The sequence below is a fragment of the Ursus americanus genome, chromosome 6 (genome assembly GCF_024610735.1).
Source record: "Ursus americanus isolate L20-20 chromosome 6, mUrsAme1.1.p, whole genome shotgun sequence".
In the NCBI taxonomy this organism is placed as follows: Eukaryota; Metazoa; Chordata; class Mammalia; order Carnivora; family Ursidae; genus Ursus; species Ursus americanus.
The window spans coordinates 33,993,655-34,011,055 of record NC_142132.1 but is presented as its reverse complement, the minus strand read 5'-3'; the positions used below and the strand labels follow the sequence as shown (position 1 = coordinate 34,011,055).

The 17,401-nt window shown below is 39.0% G+C and overlaps 1 protein-coding gene across 9 annotated transcripts in view; it reads right to left on the bottom strand.

The window, feature by feature from the left end:
• CPEB3 (cytoplasmic polyadenylation element binding protein 3) overlaps positions 1-17,401 on the bottom strand; it is a 180,060-nt gene that overhangs the window by 141,196 nt on the left and 21,463 nt on the right. For 3 of the 9 annotated variants that reach the window (XM_045809952.2, XM_087862907.1, XM_045809951.2), the window contains one exon: positions 5,094-6,103. In XM_045809952.2, the coding sequence (XP_045665908.1) occupies positions 5,094-6,092 (999 nt within the window). In that variant the 5' untranslated portion in view covers positions 6,093-6,103. Of the gene's footprint in view, positions 1-5,093; positions 6,286-6,325; positions 6,437-8,848; positions 8,986-17,401 lie in introns of those variants that run through there. The other 6 variants (XM_045809948.2, XM_045809954.2, XM_045809950.2 and 3 more) reach the window with 5 other exon arrangements.

Sequence of the window (17,401 nt, the reverse complement as noted above, 5' to 3'; positions counted from 1 at the left end):
TATACCTTATGTAGCCCTTGAAAAACAGCAAAGTAGACCAACCAATGGAGAAAGCTATTTAAGTAGAAAACTGTGTTGTCCAGAATATCTAAAAACACTACATTTCTGAGGGTGTACTTTTGTATCAACTCACTGCAAGGTCATGAAAAGTTTGAAGCTAACTACTTTTCAAAATGCAATTTTGAGGCATACAGTTTATATTATTAGATTAACGTTTCCAGTAGCATAGAAAACCTTCTAATATTTCCTAACCAGCCCATCTCTTAAATAGAATATAGATAATGTGGCTTTGTTGGCATTCACAGTTACCATGCCATAATAGGCTCTGAAAGTTTGTGGGGTTGGGTGGACCTTAAGCGGTTTTGCATTAGAGCAGTAGTTAAGAAACCAACTACAGAAGAGTCTCCAGTTTTAAATCTAGGTCATACTATCCTTGGTCAAAAGTAAGCATAAACTAGACAATTTATACTACTTCCTAAAAAGATGGTTTACAAAAAAAAAAAAAAAAGGAGCATAGACTGGTTGAAAATATTACTGTTTCCTCAAAATTTATTATGAATAGGTGTATTTATTTTTTAAAATAATCTATATTCCTGGGGCGCCTGGGTAGCTTAGTGGGTTAAGCGTCTGACTCTTGATTTTGGTTCAGGTCATGAGTTCAGCATCCTGACATCCAGTCCCACGTTGGGCTCTAAGATGAACATAAACCCTGCTTAAAGATTCTCTGTCTCCCTCTCCATCTCCCCTTCCCCTCCCTCTCCCACGCTCTCTCTAAAAATATATAATAATAATAATAATCTATATTTCCATTAATTCACGTAAGGAATTTGTTCCTCTGTTATAGATAACCCACTAGCAAAATTAACACTAAATTACAATTAACTAGACTTATGCCAGAAAATATGAAATCTGTATAATCACTTTAAATTTGAGGTGAAGGAAGAGGAGAGGGATAAAGGCAGAGATGCAGAAAGAAAGCAAAACATAATTTGAATTTTTTTTCCAAAAATCGATATTCAAAAATACATAAATTAGGTAAATAAATAAATAAATAAATAAAATAGGGGAATATATTGACTACTGTTGCAAATAAGTGATAGTAAACGTATGAGCACCGTATTTTTCTTCCTCCATTTCCAACAATACAGATTTTTTAAAAAGCACTATTTTCAGGGTATATCATAAGGTCAAGTACAGATTCAGCCTTGTCTCCTGCTTCTACACTACAATGTTAACTGATGTCCTAGAGTTATTACACTCAGGGTATTACAGTGGAGACTTAGCTCCAGAGGCAGACTGCCTGGGTTCATATCCCAAACCTGCCAGTTATCGGCTGTGTGATCTTAAGCAAATAAAGTAAATGTATTAACACTCAATTTCTCTATCAGTATAATGAGTGTTATAATAGTCCTAAGCCTCAAAGGAGTTCCAATGAGGAATTATAACTGAAGTGTTTAGCACAGGGCCTGGCCCATAAGTAAATTGCAGGTCACCAAATTGTTACAGTAACCAGAGGATACCTTCAGACAGAAAAAAAAGACCAAATGACACTATAAATAAACTTACAGATATTCAGAGTGCGCTGTATGAAAAATCAGTAATCCATACTACAAAATCATGCAGAACCTCTGGTCACCATTACAATAACAATAATTGTAGCCCAACGTTTATGTGGTACTTTACCATGGACCAAGCACTGTGCTAATATGCAGTTTCTCACTTGAATTCATATGAAGCAAGGAATTATTATTATTCCCATTTTACAGATGAGGGTCAACATGTATACATAATTTGCTCAAGATTACAAAGCAAGTAACTGGCATAGTTGAGATCTGAACTTAGACAATCTGCCTCCATAGCCTGCTTCTGACAGAAACTACCCACCTAAACTTGGGCAAGGAATTTCACATATTGGGATTTCAATTTCCTCCTCTAGAAAATGAATAGAGTGGTGGAACAGATATTCTTAAAAGTCCCTTCTAAACTCCTCTGGACAAAAATGCTATTTAAACCCAAATTCACTACATATAGAAAACATCTCTGCTTTGGTCCTTTTACATACCTAGGCTTCTCGGTCTTATACAAATATAGAATGATGCATATTTATAATTCCCCCAGTGGATTGTCTCACTGTTCCTGAGCCCATTAGTGGGAGATACATCACCAAGAGGCATCAGCCAGACAGAGAACCTTACCTGATAGTTCCATAACTAAGTCCCTTTGAATGGAGCCCAAAGAGAACCTGACTTAAAATGAATTCTACCTGACACCACGAGTGCTACAAGGAAGTTATGCTCACACATCAACAAAATTAGCCAAACCCCTAGGACTGGAGCTATGTCACTCTACCTCTGAGGACCTCAGTTCCCTTGTTTACAGATATGAAGTGGTAAACCTGAAGGAAGCAGCCACCCCAACTCAGCGAAACCAATCGACTTTGTTAGAATTGAGAGAAGGGGGTAAGGAAATGTATGGTTTGGAAAAGCACATCCAAATACAGTTATTGCTTTTACAATATAAACCACAGAAATAAAGCTCCAAAAAAATCTATTGTGTTGGATGGCAAAAGAAAGTGAAACAACACTGAGGGGATATGGATTTTACAAATACATATTAAGACACAGTAGAGCAGGTCACTGTTGCAAGATCCTTTTAGCTCAGAGTCTGTAAAATAGTCTCCAGGACTACTTAAAATATTTCCTCCTTTTCATAGAAAAATGATTTAAATAAATACACGAACATGTACAATTCTAAACACAAGACTCAAGGTGTTTTGTTTTTGTTTTTTAAACATATGTGATACACTTAACACAAAGTCTTATAATATTCTAACCCCAAACTAAAACACAACCAGGTTACTTCTAATCTGGTTCTAATATTGCTTCAAAACCCTGAAGCTCCATTTTAAGTAAGGCAAAGAAGTGAGACATAAAGTCCATGTAATTTTTCCTGAGGCCAAATATATAAAGCTCAATTTTTAATAAAATCTCTCCTCCTACAAGTCTCTTGGCCATCTTTGCCTACTCAATAGCACCACCAGGGACGAAAAGACAAGAAACCAAACTCAAACCAGTCTGTCTGGCTCTCATTAGCATCGCTGGTAAATTGCTCAGAAACAATTGGCAATCCATGCACTACTTGTCAATATCAGTTTGGGGGAAATTTTATGGATTTAATCTCTCCCCAGCCCTCACTTCCAGAGACAATTAATCAAAAGCTAGCTGTATTCAGATTCAGTGCCTAGAAAAAGGTAACTGATGTCTACACCATCAGCTCTCACCCCTAAAACTCCCGCTCAGATTTTACGTTATCTTCTAAGCCTGGGCTTGGATAGGGAGCATCAGAATAAAAAGAGGAACTGCTGGAAAAAAGAAGCGCTCTCCATCCAAATGCAGCCTCCCTGTTCTACGTTCTCATCACAAAAATAAGCACATAGAGAAATTCCAGAAATCAGATTCCTCCTTTTCTCTACCAAACTAATCCCATCTTGCAGTGTCTCTTCATTTTATCAAGACAAACTAGAATGGAAAGAAATACACTTTAATATTAAAATCATCCATTCCTAAAGGACCCCTGTGAAAATTTGTTAAGATCCTCTCTCATGAAAAACTCTCATATACACAATTTACAAGTTTCATGGACCCCCTTGAACTGTCAAGGTTAAAAATCCTTGCTGTAGCCTAGAGAATCATGTGCTTCTCAATAACCCTCTCTCCTTCTTCATGGATGGGAGCCACCCCAAACATCACATCTGAAATGTAAAGAACAACAAAATGAAGGTTCCAATTGCACCTGATGCTTTCAAAAACCTCTGTCAAATTTCGGTTCTGCCATTTTTTAGCAATGCTCAAAAGATTTGTTTCATTTCCTTGACCACGCTGACTGGGTCTATCCAAAGCCCTCCTCTCTCCTTCCTTTCTTCTCTTCTTTTTTAACTGAGCCTAGAAGCTTGTACCCAATCAATCTGTAAGTGAAGGATAAATGTTTGCCTGAGAACAAAAGTCCCCAGTGAACACTCACCCTCACCACCCCTTTCCAACTCAAGATGTTCAGGACACTGCCAACCGATGTGGCTGTGGGCTGGATCAGAAAACAAGAACAGAATAAGGACACTCCATTCAACCTTTTTGTCTGGGGCACTTCCTGGGTTTTTCACTGGTATTTAACACCAAGACACAAGGCTCATTTTTCATTAAAGTTGCAAGACTTTCACTTTGCCCAGTTTCAAATGGTGTAATTGATCTGTACTGTCTTCTTAAATAACCCATCTGAAGGACACTGCAGCTTTAAATATTTCAGTGCTAGCTAGCAAATAGACTCCATTGCAATATGGCTCTGAAGGTCGTGTCCTATTGTCTCTTTGCTCTAGAAAAAAACAATGTCTAAGTCCTTCTTCTAGGTAACATAGGAAGGGTTACCCCTAGAATTTCCACTTTTCCAACCAGTTCCCTAAGGAGTTTGGGAGTTTATTGGAATCTCACACTCATAATTTTCCCAGCAGGGGCAATATGCTGATTGCTATTAATGATGCCAGCACCTTAGTGAGACATAAACACATGTGTTCACATTAGTTTAATTGAGCATATGCAACTGTCTGAAATAGCACCACTCAAAGGCTGTTAACCTCTTTAAGAATAGGCCCAGCTTAGTTTGGGAGTGGATGGCTTTCAGGAGGCACTCTGAACCCAGGATTGCATAACCTGAAATGTGTAGCTACTTAAAATGACAGGAATCTCACCCTACTCATCCTGGGACCAAACCAGCACTTTGCCATACGCTTGCACCTTTACTTCTCAAAGAGGGTCAAAATAACAGGCACATACACGCTAAAGGAAAAACATACCAAAAGAAAAAGGCCCTTTTCTGTCTTATCAGGGTGCTTAAATACGATTCCTCAGTCACAATGTTCCCCCAATCTTGTCCCCGGTACCGGAACAGCCCCGGTGAAATGGAGGCTTTGGAAGCGGACAAGGGAGTTGGACATCGCTGCCCTTTCTAAAGAACAAAAATCCGTGGACGATTAAATGGCAGGGAAGAAGGGGCACAGGGAGTGGGGTAGAAGGAAGGTGTGTGCAGGTGCACTGGAGCATTACCTGAAATGGCAACAGATTGTTACCATTATCCGTCCGGAAAGCGTTATCCTCCATCCAGGACTTGGAGGTGAGCGGGGCCGCACGAGGGAACTTGGGCGGCGCGATCACATTGCTGGAGAAGGGCTTTTTGAGCGGCGAAATGGGGTTGAGCGGAGAGGGCACCCCGACGCCCACGCCTACGCCCACGCCGACTGCCCGGCGAGGGTCCCGGCCCGCCGGCAGGCCGCCCCACGGGTTGGACGGCGCGCTCCAGGCGGCGTTCACACTCTGGTGCGTGTTCCAGCTGGACGAGGCGGACGAAGCGGCAGCTGCGGCCGCGGCGGCTACTGCAGCCGAGGACGAGGACGGCTTGCTGGTCATGATGGGCTGGTGGCCGTACGCCGCGGCGGCACTCCTTTGCGCGTAGGGCGCCTGGCTGGGGCTGGCGGGCGAGCGGCGCTGCTGCGGGGGCTGCGCCTGCGGGGGCTGCGCGGGCTGCGCGGGCTGCGGCGCCGGCGGTGGCGGCTGCTGGTGGTGCTGGGTCTGCGCCAGGCCGATCTGCGGAGAGAAGGTGCCTCCGAAGACTGGGTTGACATGGTGCGGGAAGTTCTGGAAGAGCATGGTCCCGTTGACTGGGGTGATCCCCTGGAAGAAGCTGTCCTCCACCGCGTTCGTGGTGCCCGTGGACCAGGTGCTGCCGAAGGACGGCGACAGCGACGCGCCCGGCGCCGCGGGCTCCTGCGGCGGCGGCGGCTGCTGAGGGGGCTGGTGGAAACTCAAGCCCGGCAGGAGCGGCGATTCCATCTGCATCTTGTCGGGGCCGTTGGGGGCCGGCGGGGCCGCGGCGGGGCTGAGGGCCGGCACTGCGCTGCTGTCCTCCGGCTTGGGGGTCTCTGAGGAGAGGGGCGTGGACGGGGCTTCGGCTGCGCTGGGTTCGGGCTGGGGCTGCTGCTGCTGCTGCCGCTGCTGCTGGGGCTGGGGCTGGGTTTTGCTTTTGTCCATCAGTAAATCATCCTGCATGGTTTGCGCAGCTGAAACGGGAAAAAAGAGAGACGCGTTATTGTCAATGTGATCGTTAATGCCCCTAGCTAAAGCGGGCGGGTGTTTTACTTGCGAAAATCCAGTGCCACTGCTACTAGCCAATTGCAATGCAAATCCATAATCTCCCATTTAGAAGAACAGGTCGGGCTGGGGATGGGGGGGGGGGGGCGGTTCGTGCAAGATCTCTAAAAATACTGTGAGAGCGTCTTCACCCTTTCTGATGTCTTGGTTCCTTTTCTGTATTAGTGAGAGATGTGCTTATAAGACAGAAAGACAGCAATTTCGCCACGTCTCTTTTCCCTTCACCGGAACTCAGAACGTTCACCCTGCAATGAGAAACTGATTCTGGTTCCTGTTTTTTCCCAAGCACCACCCTCCCCCAGTTATTTGCATACGTCAATAAATACTGCTGCGTCCTTCAGCAAGGTTAAAAAGACACCGCACACGACCCTTTCTTCCCCCTTCCCTGCTCGGCACTTTAAAGAAACAGCAGTCTTATCCCTCTTGATTAGCAAACTGCCTTCTTGCGTTGATAATTGTTTCATTTAGCAGCAGCGAACCACGAGGGAGGAAATCCTTGGCATTTGTTAGGAGGACTCAGCTGCACAATCATTCTCTGGCCTCCCAGTAGCTGCAGCTACTCCATTTTGTTAGGAGACATTTAAAAAAAAAAACACCGTTTTTAAAGAGGTAAGAATCTACTGAAACGTTTGTAAACGCTTGCTTCTTGTTACACTCTAAGGATTAGGGTTTTTCTGCTTATTCTCCAATCTTCTTGTCTCCAATTCTGCCATACAAGAAATTTCTTGGCTTCTCAGCGGTTCAGGTCTCAACAGGAGCCTGAGAATTTCTCTGCAGCGTGCAGAAATGTTCTGGTTGGATTTGAGGTCAGAGAGAACGAAAGAGAGAGACAGACTGACTGTGAGATGGGGTGGGGGCGGAGCTTTAAAAAAATCCCCCTGAGATTTAAGTACAAAGTCAAGATACTTCTGGGGTTGCCAGATTTTCATTTTTGAATCCTCCTGATGCTGCCTTGGTCACAAGACTTCGGCAAATTTAGAATCCATTCTCTTATCACTGGTATTAGCAATGAGAGATTATGGTTTGAAGACCCTGAATTACCATATGCTAGCAAAAGTGTTAAAAATAGCATAGTACAAAGTCCCAAATTCTCATACATTGTAATTATAGAGCATTGCCATCACTGCTTCATTTAGCCATATAAGGAGCGTATGGTATTTTCCATCTCTCATAGAAGGGCTATATTCACCTCTGCCATACAGCCTGTTTTCTCATTCAAGGATGAAAATAGTAATCACTCAAAATCAGGAGATTTCCATACACATAGTTATCACTGAGTTAGCTTGTCCTTTAGAACATGTTAATTGTTTTAAATATATGAATATTACAGTGCTGAGACCCTAAAAACAAATATTTTGAGATATTAAAGGAGCATATAACCAAACAATTATTTTTAGATGATGATTCAGTAGAATTGCAACAAAGTTATTAATATATTTAATGCAGTTACTTAATTAACTCAGATACTTGGAGAAGCATCCTTCCCAGAACACTTGTGAAAGGACATTCAGAATCACACAGAAGCTCTGCCTTTGGACATCCTCATGACAACTGTTATAAAATAAATGTATTGGAAAATGGAGATGCCACCACTCTTAACTACTATGCAAAATATGTCAGATCAAGAAATGGGATTAAAGTAGTACTATTTTATTAAAGACTATCTTTAAAATGGTTAATCTTTAATTTTAAAGTTTCATACACAAAATAGTAGGCTCAAGGAAATGCTTCATAGCCACCTCACTCTCTTCTCTTCCCTCCCCTTTTACCCCGCACTCAAAACCCAGCCCAACATACCTCACAAATTGCCAGCTACTACCAATAAAACCTACGTAAGATTGATTTGATGTTCCTCAGTTCCCTTGGTCTAAAACAATGGCTTTGATCAGTATTGTAAAATATGACACAAAGAGGCAAGCAAAGCTTAGATTCCAACAGCACAAAGTTCTATTGCTGCCAAAGGAAATGGTCATAGAAAGAGACATTTTCATACTTGGTTTAAGCAGTGCTGCAGTAAACCATTATAATAATCTGGGATCTGAGTTGCTTCCAGTGGGCTAGAATTATCTTTACAATAGCCATATCATCATGGCTGAAATATGCATTTGATTATAATTTTAATATCACTCAGCTTTCCCGATGTTTATATCGATGCTTTTTGTTAATGCCTTCAGTTTAAACCACATGCTCTTGATGGAAAAATTAATGCTATACTATAGCAAAAAAAGCTAAAAAGTAAGCTGGACTCAATCTTTTGTGAAGGCTATAATTAATATTTATTGAATTTAAAAATTTTTTTATCATACCAGGAACACCCATTTCTCTTCTCAACACTCCTTAAAGATATAAATTTCACTTTCTGCATAAATTCACTCTGTCAAGGTCAAGACCCATCTTTAATAAATAAGATCCTTTTAAACAAAAGGAAAGCAATAGATTAAGATAACATTTACAAAGTTAATATGCAATGTCTCTCGGTAACTGCTTGTATAGTTTCTTTGTATGTGTTTCTTTTTTTCTTTTTTCTTTTTTCTTATTTACAGCAAAGTCCGAGAAATAGATACCTCCTTCCCCTCCCCCCACCACACACACAATAGATCTTCCTTTACATGCAATCACCCAATCTCAAGTAACAAATTCTTAGTAGCAGTTACCTTTGAGTGTCCAGTTTTTAAGGATCGATAAAATTAAAAAGTGTACAGTATTTATTTTCTTCTTTCAGGTTGATTATGTGACCGCTCTGGCAAAAGCACTTTGACAACTGTAAGAAGAGAGGGCATGCGCACACAGGGAACTGTGGGGGCTGAAGTCCTTCACTAGGTACTCTGCCTGACTTAAGCACGTTCAGCCAAGGAAAGGAGGAAGCCTCGAAAATACTGATTCCAAGGGGAAGCGGTTGTGCCCGGATTACATTATATTTTCCTACCAATCTGAATCACGAATTGTTGAAATGAAAAGGGAGAAAAATAAACTGGTTTGTCTACTTGATTTAGGAAGCCAGGTTAAAAGAGAAACTGGATTGAAGGACTCAAAATAAATAAACCCAGCAGAGCTACCTTAAATGGTATTAGAATGGTAATGACTGGGTAGCCAGCAATAGGAACCCTACCGGAGCAAAAAGAGATTGGGGTGGGGAGGGATTAGAAAAGGAGGAGGACTACAAGGAAAAGATAAATACTTAAAATCTGACCATCCTTCAAAGAAACATTTTTAGTATCATAGAATGAAAAATACCTTAATATTAAATGTGATATTAACCGTGGAGATCAGGTAAAAATAGGTTTCAGTCACAAATTTCTGACATCTTATCCACCAAGATTTCTTTGTATTTGAGTTTTCAATGAAGGCACAAATCACTTAAGATTCTACTTGATATGCTCTGAATCAACTCACCTCCTTATTTTACTTGTCAAAATGAAAGTTTACTTTGCATTATTCATACAATGATCAATCAAAAAAAATTCAACTCTTTTAAGCTAAAATAATATTTGGTGAAATATTTAAAAATAATTTGACATTTAGTGTTTCATTGCATAGGACAGTGACTTCTTTATTCAACACAAAAAGTAAATACAATTTCTATTTTTCAAAAAAAAATTTTTGGTGTATATTTTTCCTATCTTAACCTCATGACTCCAAGGCTAGAATCTCACAACATATTAGCGTCAACCCTTATTATCCATAGCTTCTGAGAGCAATAGTTCAACTACCAGTTTGCTCACGTAGGCAGAAGATACTACTTCTTGTGGGATTTGGTTCAACGCTATTCACCCAAGGGGTTCAGAGTAAATGTCAGTTGATGACTATGCTGATTGAACTTGGAACTAAAAATGTTAAGCATCATTTAAAACTATCTTAATTCTCTATTTCCTTTCTTCGCCAATTAGAATTTAAAGAATTACCAGAGACTACCAATTTGCAGCATTAGTGGTCTTTGTTTCTAGTTATTTCTAAGGAAAAAAACCAAAACAATTTACAAATTATTGTAAATCAACCTGTGAAACACTCTTTTTAAAAGAACTAAATGGCCTTCTTATTCCTACTGTGAACTTATTTTATACTCCCCATTTTTCTCTTCCTCTGCTCTCCTAAAGAAAGCTTCACTTCTGCCAATGTGCTGTACTTACTATTTGCATTCCAGAGTCCCTCAGGATCACTCAAGGTTAATCTTATTCCTGAAGACCTCCTTAACCTACCAAACTTCTACATTTTCAAGTACATCAATTAGATACCAAACAAAAAAAGTTCCTTCATAAAAACCTTACAAAGATTTGTTTTTAAAATATAATTTTTAAAATGATTTATAATTAATATGGCAAGATTTTATTGGTAGAAATTCTTGTTATTCAGGTGTGCTTGAAAGTGGTTTACTTGGACATTTATTTATCCACCTGACCCCAAGTGCAGGTCTAATAATAATTCACACAATAAAAAAAAATAAATAAACTTTGGCACCGACCCATGATAAACGGCAATCAGTAATTATTTGCACTGCCCATACTTAATGTAATCTTATTATATGAAGTAATTTCTGCTCTTCCTTTGCTAAAATGAGCATTCAAATCTAAAAAGAAAATGACTCAGGGCACCTGGGTGGCTCAGTCGGTTAAGTGCCTGCCTTCGGTTCAGGTCACTATCCCAGGGTTCTGGGATGGAGTCCAGAGCTGGGCTAGGGCCCTGCTCAATGGGTAGTCTGCTTCTGCTTCTCCCTCTGTTCCTCCCACACCTCCTACTCTCTCTCTCTCAAATAAATAAAATCTTTTTTAAAAAAGTAAAAAAACAAACAAACAAACCCACAAGAAAATGACTTAAACATAAATACCAAGATGTATAAATACCAAGCAAACTATAAATTACAGGATGACCCTCCCCCCCCCAACAAGGATAAAGACCTCTACTGAAATCCTGTTTTTTATTTAACCAGAAAGGAAGAACTTTCTAAATTTTGTCTTCAGGTCACAGAGCTTAACCATATATCCCTTTGAATAGTCATGGAAAGCTGTAAAAATAGACTCTGCAGAGTTAACTCACTGGGATATACATGGGTCAAGTACATCCTGCTGGCTTTCTTCCCTGCCTTCCCTACTTACATCTCTAGCACAGGGTTTATGACTCCTGGGTAATTGGTGGTTGCTCCACAGATGTTTGCTGAATGAATAAATGAATGAATGGATGGATGAAATATAGTTTTTGATTATCTAAAACAGCCAAATTTTGAGTAAGTATTAAATTATTCTCCCTTTAGAAGAGCAATTGCTTTTTCATCAGCTGCGTGAATGGATATGGAAAGGAGTGGTATAAAACAGAAAACCATTTTTGGTTTTGATCCTTAGGATGGTGAGCACTATCTAGATCATTTGATTATCATTATGAAATAACAGATACTCAGCACTAATTGAACAAGGAACTTTGTTCCCATCTAAGAGTTTACAATCTAATAAAGACACCCCCACCCCCAAAACTGCTTAAGTTCACAATAGCACTCAGAGCTAAATCCAGTGGATGTTTTGTCAGTCTTGATCTTGCTTGCTCTTGCAGCAACACTGACTAACTGACCACACTTTCTGGATATATCTTCCCTTTGCTGCCTTCATGCTGTCTTGTTTTGTTTTGTTTTTTCCACATTTGGGGTTATGTGCCCTCTGGCATGCTGGTGCTCTCTCTCACTAGCTCTCAGTCTTCTTTGCTGACTTTAAATATTGAATTCCTCAGGGCTCTATCCTAGGCTGTTTTCTCACCTCACTCTGTGTGTATGGTTTTCCCCAACTCTAAGGAAAGGACCAGGCCTGTCATATTGATAGCTATATTCCCAACATCTATCACTGTGCCTAGCACATAAGAAGTAGGCATTCAGTAAATATTTGTTGGATTAAAGTTACATTTATGTGCAAAGGGCCAAAAATGCCAAGGCAATCTAGATGGCAAAAAATAATAAACCTAGAGGACTCACACTACTAGATATCAAGACCTATTATAAAGCTATAGTAATTAGGGTGTGGTATTGGCACAAGGATAAGCAAATAGACACATGAAACAAAATAAAAAGTCCAGAAACAGATCAAATATGTATGGTCACCAGATTTATGAAAATAGTAACACTACAGTAGTGAAAGAATTTTTTTTCAATAAAGTATATTGAAGTCAACTAAATATCCACATGGCAAAAAAGAGACTTTCACCCTTGCCACAACATACACAAAAATCAATTCCAGATGGATTGTAGGTCTAAATGTAAAAGGTAAACAATAAAGCCTTTAAAGAACATAGGAGAATATTTTCATGACACTGGCATAGGCAACAATTTCAACAGGTCACAAAACCATTAACCATAAAGGAAAAATTTAATAAGCTAAACAAAGTAAATTAAGAACATCTGTTTACCCAAGGACAGCTTTAAGAGTGAAAACTCATAGAATGAGAGAAATATATGCAATATGTACATTTTTCAATAAAAGATTTGTAATCAGAATATAAAAAGGACCCTTACAAATTAATAGTAAACATCCCAAAGAAAAAGGCAACTGACTTCAACCAAAAATATTCAAATGCTCAAAAATACATGAAAAAAAAAGCATATGAACACCTCACTAATCATCAAAGAAATACAAAATAAAACCAAAAATGCTAAAATTGGAAAAGGCAGATAATACCATATATTAGCAAAGATGTGGGAACAACTCATTCTCAAACACCGGTGGTGGAAGAATAATATAATTATACAACCACATTACAAAACTATTTAGCAGGATCTATTAAAGCAAACATTCAGGCACACATGGGTAGTGCAGTCAGTTGAGCATCTGACTCTTGGTTTGGGCTCAGGTCTAGGCTCAGGTTGTGTTCTTGAGGTGGTGGGATTAAGCCCCATGGTATGCTCTTGCTTATACTCTCTCTCCCTCTCCCTCTCCCCCTCCCTGCTCCTGCATGTGCGGGAACATGTGCGTGTGCACACGCGCTCTCTCTCTCAAATAAATATTTTTTAAAAGGCAACATTCATACACCTTATGACCCACCAATTCTGCATCTAGATATATACCCATCAGAAATCCAAACATGTTCACCAAAAGACATATTCAAAGCAGCATTAATCAGAAATAGCCCACACCTGGAAACAATCCAAATATTCATCCACAAATGGATAAGTAAATTTGTGATAGATTCATACAAGGAATATCATAAGGCAAAGATAAAGAAGAGATTATTACTCTACAGAACTACATAGATAATCTGCATGAATACAATGCTGAGTGAAGCCTAACAAAAGCAGAGGACATACTGTATGATTTGACTTACATAAAGTTCTAATAAAACTAATTTATGGGTTGGAATTCACCATAGTGGTTAGCTCTGCAGAGAAATAATGATTGGCAGGGGATTTATAAAAGGGGACTGCAGGGATTCTGGTGATATGCTCTATTTCTTAAACTGGATGCTGTTACACAGGTGTATTTACTTTGAAATTTCAGAAAACTGGACACTTACAATTTATGCACTTTTCTGCATTTTTGTTATATTTCCATTAAATTTCTAAAACTTACATACATATATTTGCAAAGACTGACTTCTGTAAGATAAAGAGAAAAAATAGCACAATCTGGCCAAGTAAAAAGAAGAGCCCTAAGTCTAGGTCATGAAGCTAGAAAAATAAATGGAGGGGGGGTTCCCTACATGCCAAGCCTGTGCTATGGGCACTACATGCAAAGATGAAAAAAGCCAAAGTCCCTTGACTTCAAATACCTCGCAGCCTAAGGAGGTAAAAATAATTGCGTCCAACTATGGTAAATTAGATATCCCCTAGGTAACCTAGAAAGCCTTTAAGATTGTTAAAGCCTAAGGCAATTTACAAGCAGGAAATCCACATATTCTGAGTGAGGATCTATTAAGCAATTCTAGATCAGACTAAGTTTGAGAACGTAACAAGAGAAAAGGGAGCAAAAAGGGAACCAGGTGAACCAAATGTGGTTTAGTGGGCAATGTGGAGAGCACCTGGAGTTCGTGTTTCTCACCTCTCCACTAGCTTTGAGTTCATTCATTCATTCAACAATTTAATGAAAGGCCTCCTAGCCATAAAGAAGTAATTATAAAACTTCACCTACTTTTTTCTTGACCTTGTCTCTAACCTAGAAGGGAAAACTGAGGCTATTAGAGAATAATGCCCTCAATTTCTCAGCTGCCTATCAGCAAGTCTCCCCTTACAAACTTACCTGTAATCCCCACCATACTTCCTTCCCTTCTATCTCAGAGGAAGCTGAGTTCCCCTACACGTCCATAATTAATCACTCCATCTATAGTCTAGAGCTCATTCCTTCTAGTTTCCTTAAAACCTAGTTCATTAGTTAATTATTCCCAGCATTCTCCTTCCCATTCCAGACAGGTTGCTTGAAAGAAACCTCTAGGTCCTAGCTCTATGTTCATTTCCAGTTGACTTCCAAATCTAACTGCATGTGGTTTCTGCCCCTACTATCCTGCTGAAAGTACTCTTATTACCAATCTTACTAAAGTCACCAATGACCAACTGACACTTCTCAATTATTTTTTTACTTTGCCATTCATCCTTCATAAAACACTTGTAGTAAGCAGAATTCTAAGATGGCCCTCCAGTATTCCAGGCTACAAGGACAACAGGAACCTTAGTCCTGTAACTGCAATTCTGCCAACAAGAATGAGCTTGAAAACAGATTTGACAATCTGAACAGAGAACCCAGTCATACTGCATCAGACTTCTGATCCCTAAAACTGTTAAGTCATAAATGAGTGTTGTTTTAAGCCATTAAGCTTGGGGTAATTTGTTACACAGCAGTAGCAAACTAACACAACACTATTATATTTTCTTTGAAGACACTGCTTTCCTGGTTCTTCTAAAGTTTCTTCAGTCTCCTGGCTACTAAACAGACCTTTCCCCAGGGTTCTCCTAATTCTCCACTCTCCCTGAACAATATTATATTCATGAACTGGGAAACTGAGTTCACTGCCACCTAGGTTTCCAGATCAAATCTTCTTGCTAAGCTCCAAACCACTATTTAACTAACAACTTCTCTGAGGATCCTACAGCACCTCTTCTCCCACATGTGCTTCTGCCTTTATTTCTGGTCTACTTATCTTTATCCTACTTAATGGGACTACCATCCACGTAGTCACCCAAGTTAGGAATCTGGACATGTTTTGTCTTTTCCCTTCTCTCTCACTGAGGGACAAGTCAAACTGGTCACTAAAATTCATTAATTCAGCCTCCTAAATTTCTGCCTGACATCCCCTCCTCTTCATTTGCAGCCAGTTTTACACTTCACCTGGATTGTGGCAGTAATGCACTAATATATCTCATCTAGTACCCCTTCAAATGTGGCCTCTACACTAAAGCCCAAATAATCATTCAAATACAGTTTTACTATGGTATACCCCTTCCTAAAACTTTCAAATTATTTTTCCCCTGACAAGAGGATAAAATACAAACTTAACTCTTCTTCTACTCTTCTTCCCAGACCTAACTATTACAGGTCCCTGGATGGGCCATGGTCTTCTACCATAATGCCTCTGCACATATTACTTCTGCCTGAAATATCTTTCTACCTCTTGATAACCTCCTCTTACTGACCCAATAGAATCTAGTTCAAATGTCACCTCTTTGAAGCTTTCCCTGGCCATGGAAGCAGAATTGTCCATTCCCTCCTTCACAACCCCCCATAATACAAACATACCTCTATTACAATATTCTTCATACTTTAGTTTAATTATCTGCTTATACACCTATCTTTCCTAGAAAAGCTCCAGGATCAGGACTCTATTCATCTTTGTAACCCAGGCCCAGGCCTGAAACTTAAAGATAAAATAAAAGTTTGCTGGATGAAAGTTTGTTGACCAAATAGAACAAGGTTTTTACCACAAATTATAAAAGCTGAGAGCACTTCTTGAACATTAGGTGAAGAGAAATGCTCTTGCCATTAAAAGTATTTCAAAGACATTATGTTTAATGAGGCTATATTTAATGTTTAATGAAGACATTCCATACTAAAATTTCGTGGAATTAATCTACTCTTTCTCCTATCACAGGACATTTAATTTGTTTACAAATGTTCACCATTTTCCAAACTGAATGTTTCTTTAAGCCATTTCTAAAGAAAAAGTTACTTGGTTGAAAGGCATAACCTTAAGACCTTAGATACATATTAACAAATTGTTTTTAAAAGGTTGCAGCAGTTTCTAGCTCGTGCAGAAATTAACTTCTAATATGAAAACAATCCATGATTAGTGTATATAACAAAGAATAATATAGTTACTGTTCCAATAACAACCTACTGTAGAAAAACTCTATTCTTTTGATATAAAGTTAAATAAATATATAATAAATAAAATTCAGTGTCTTTCAGCACCCTAATATATTCAATACTTTTGTCATTCTTCATCATACTTTCATGTGGTAAGGAAATACTACAGATAAGTTTGTATACTTACAGCCTATGTTTATTAGCTGGAGATTCCATTTCAAATGACATGTCAACCTGTGTATGTGTGTAGTCCATTAGAAAAAAACATGAACACACTTCATCTATGTTTCCTATGTTTCTATATTTCAGTTGTAATTAATTTTATTTTAAAACCAAATATCCATGAAGGTGGACAAAAGGTACAAGTTTCCAGTTATAAAATAAGGCCTAGGGCTGTAATGTACAACATGGTGACTATAGTTAGTAATATTGTATTGCATATTTCAAAGTTGCTAAGAGAGTAGACTTTAAAAGTTTTTCACAAGAAAAAAAAATTGTAACTGTGTGGTAATAGATGTTCTCTTATTATGGTGATCATTTTGCAATATATACAAATATTGATCATGTTGTACACCTGAAACTAATTAAATGTTCTATGTCAATTATACCTCAATTTAAAAATATTCATATATATTTTAAGAATCTGTATTCATCCAGGATCTAAATAATGCACAGGGGCCCAGATATTTTATATAAAAAGTTTTATACATCAAAGATTTGTGATCTTGGGGTGCTTGGCTGGCTCAGTAGGTAAAGCATGTGACTCTTGATCTCAGAGTTGTAAGTTCAAGCCCCATGTTGGCTGTAGAGATTACTTAAAAATAAAATCTTTAAAATAAAAATTTGTGAACTTATAGAGAAACTAAATATACACTCTTTAAAAAGTGCCCCAGGGTGCTTGGGTGGCTCAGTTGGCTAAGCATCTGCCTTTGGCTCAGGTCATGA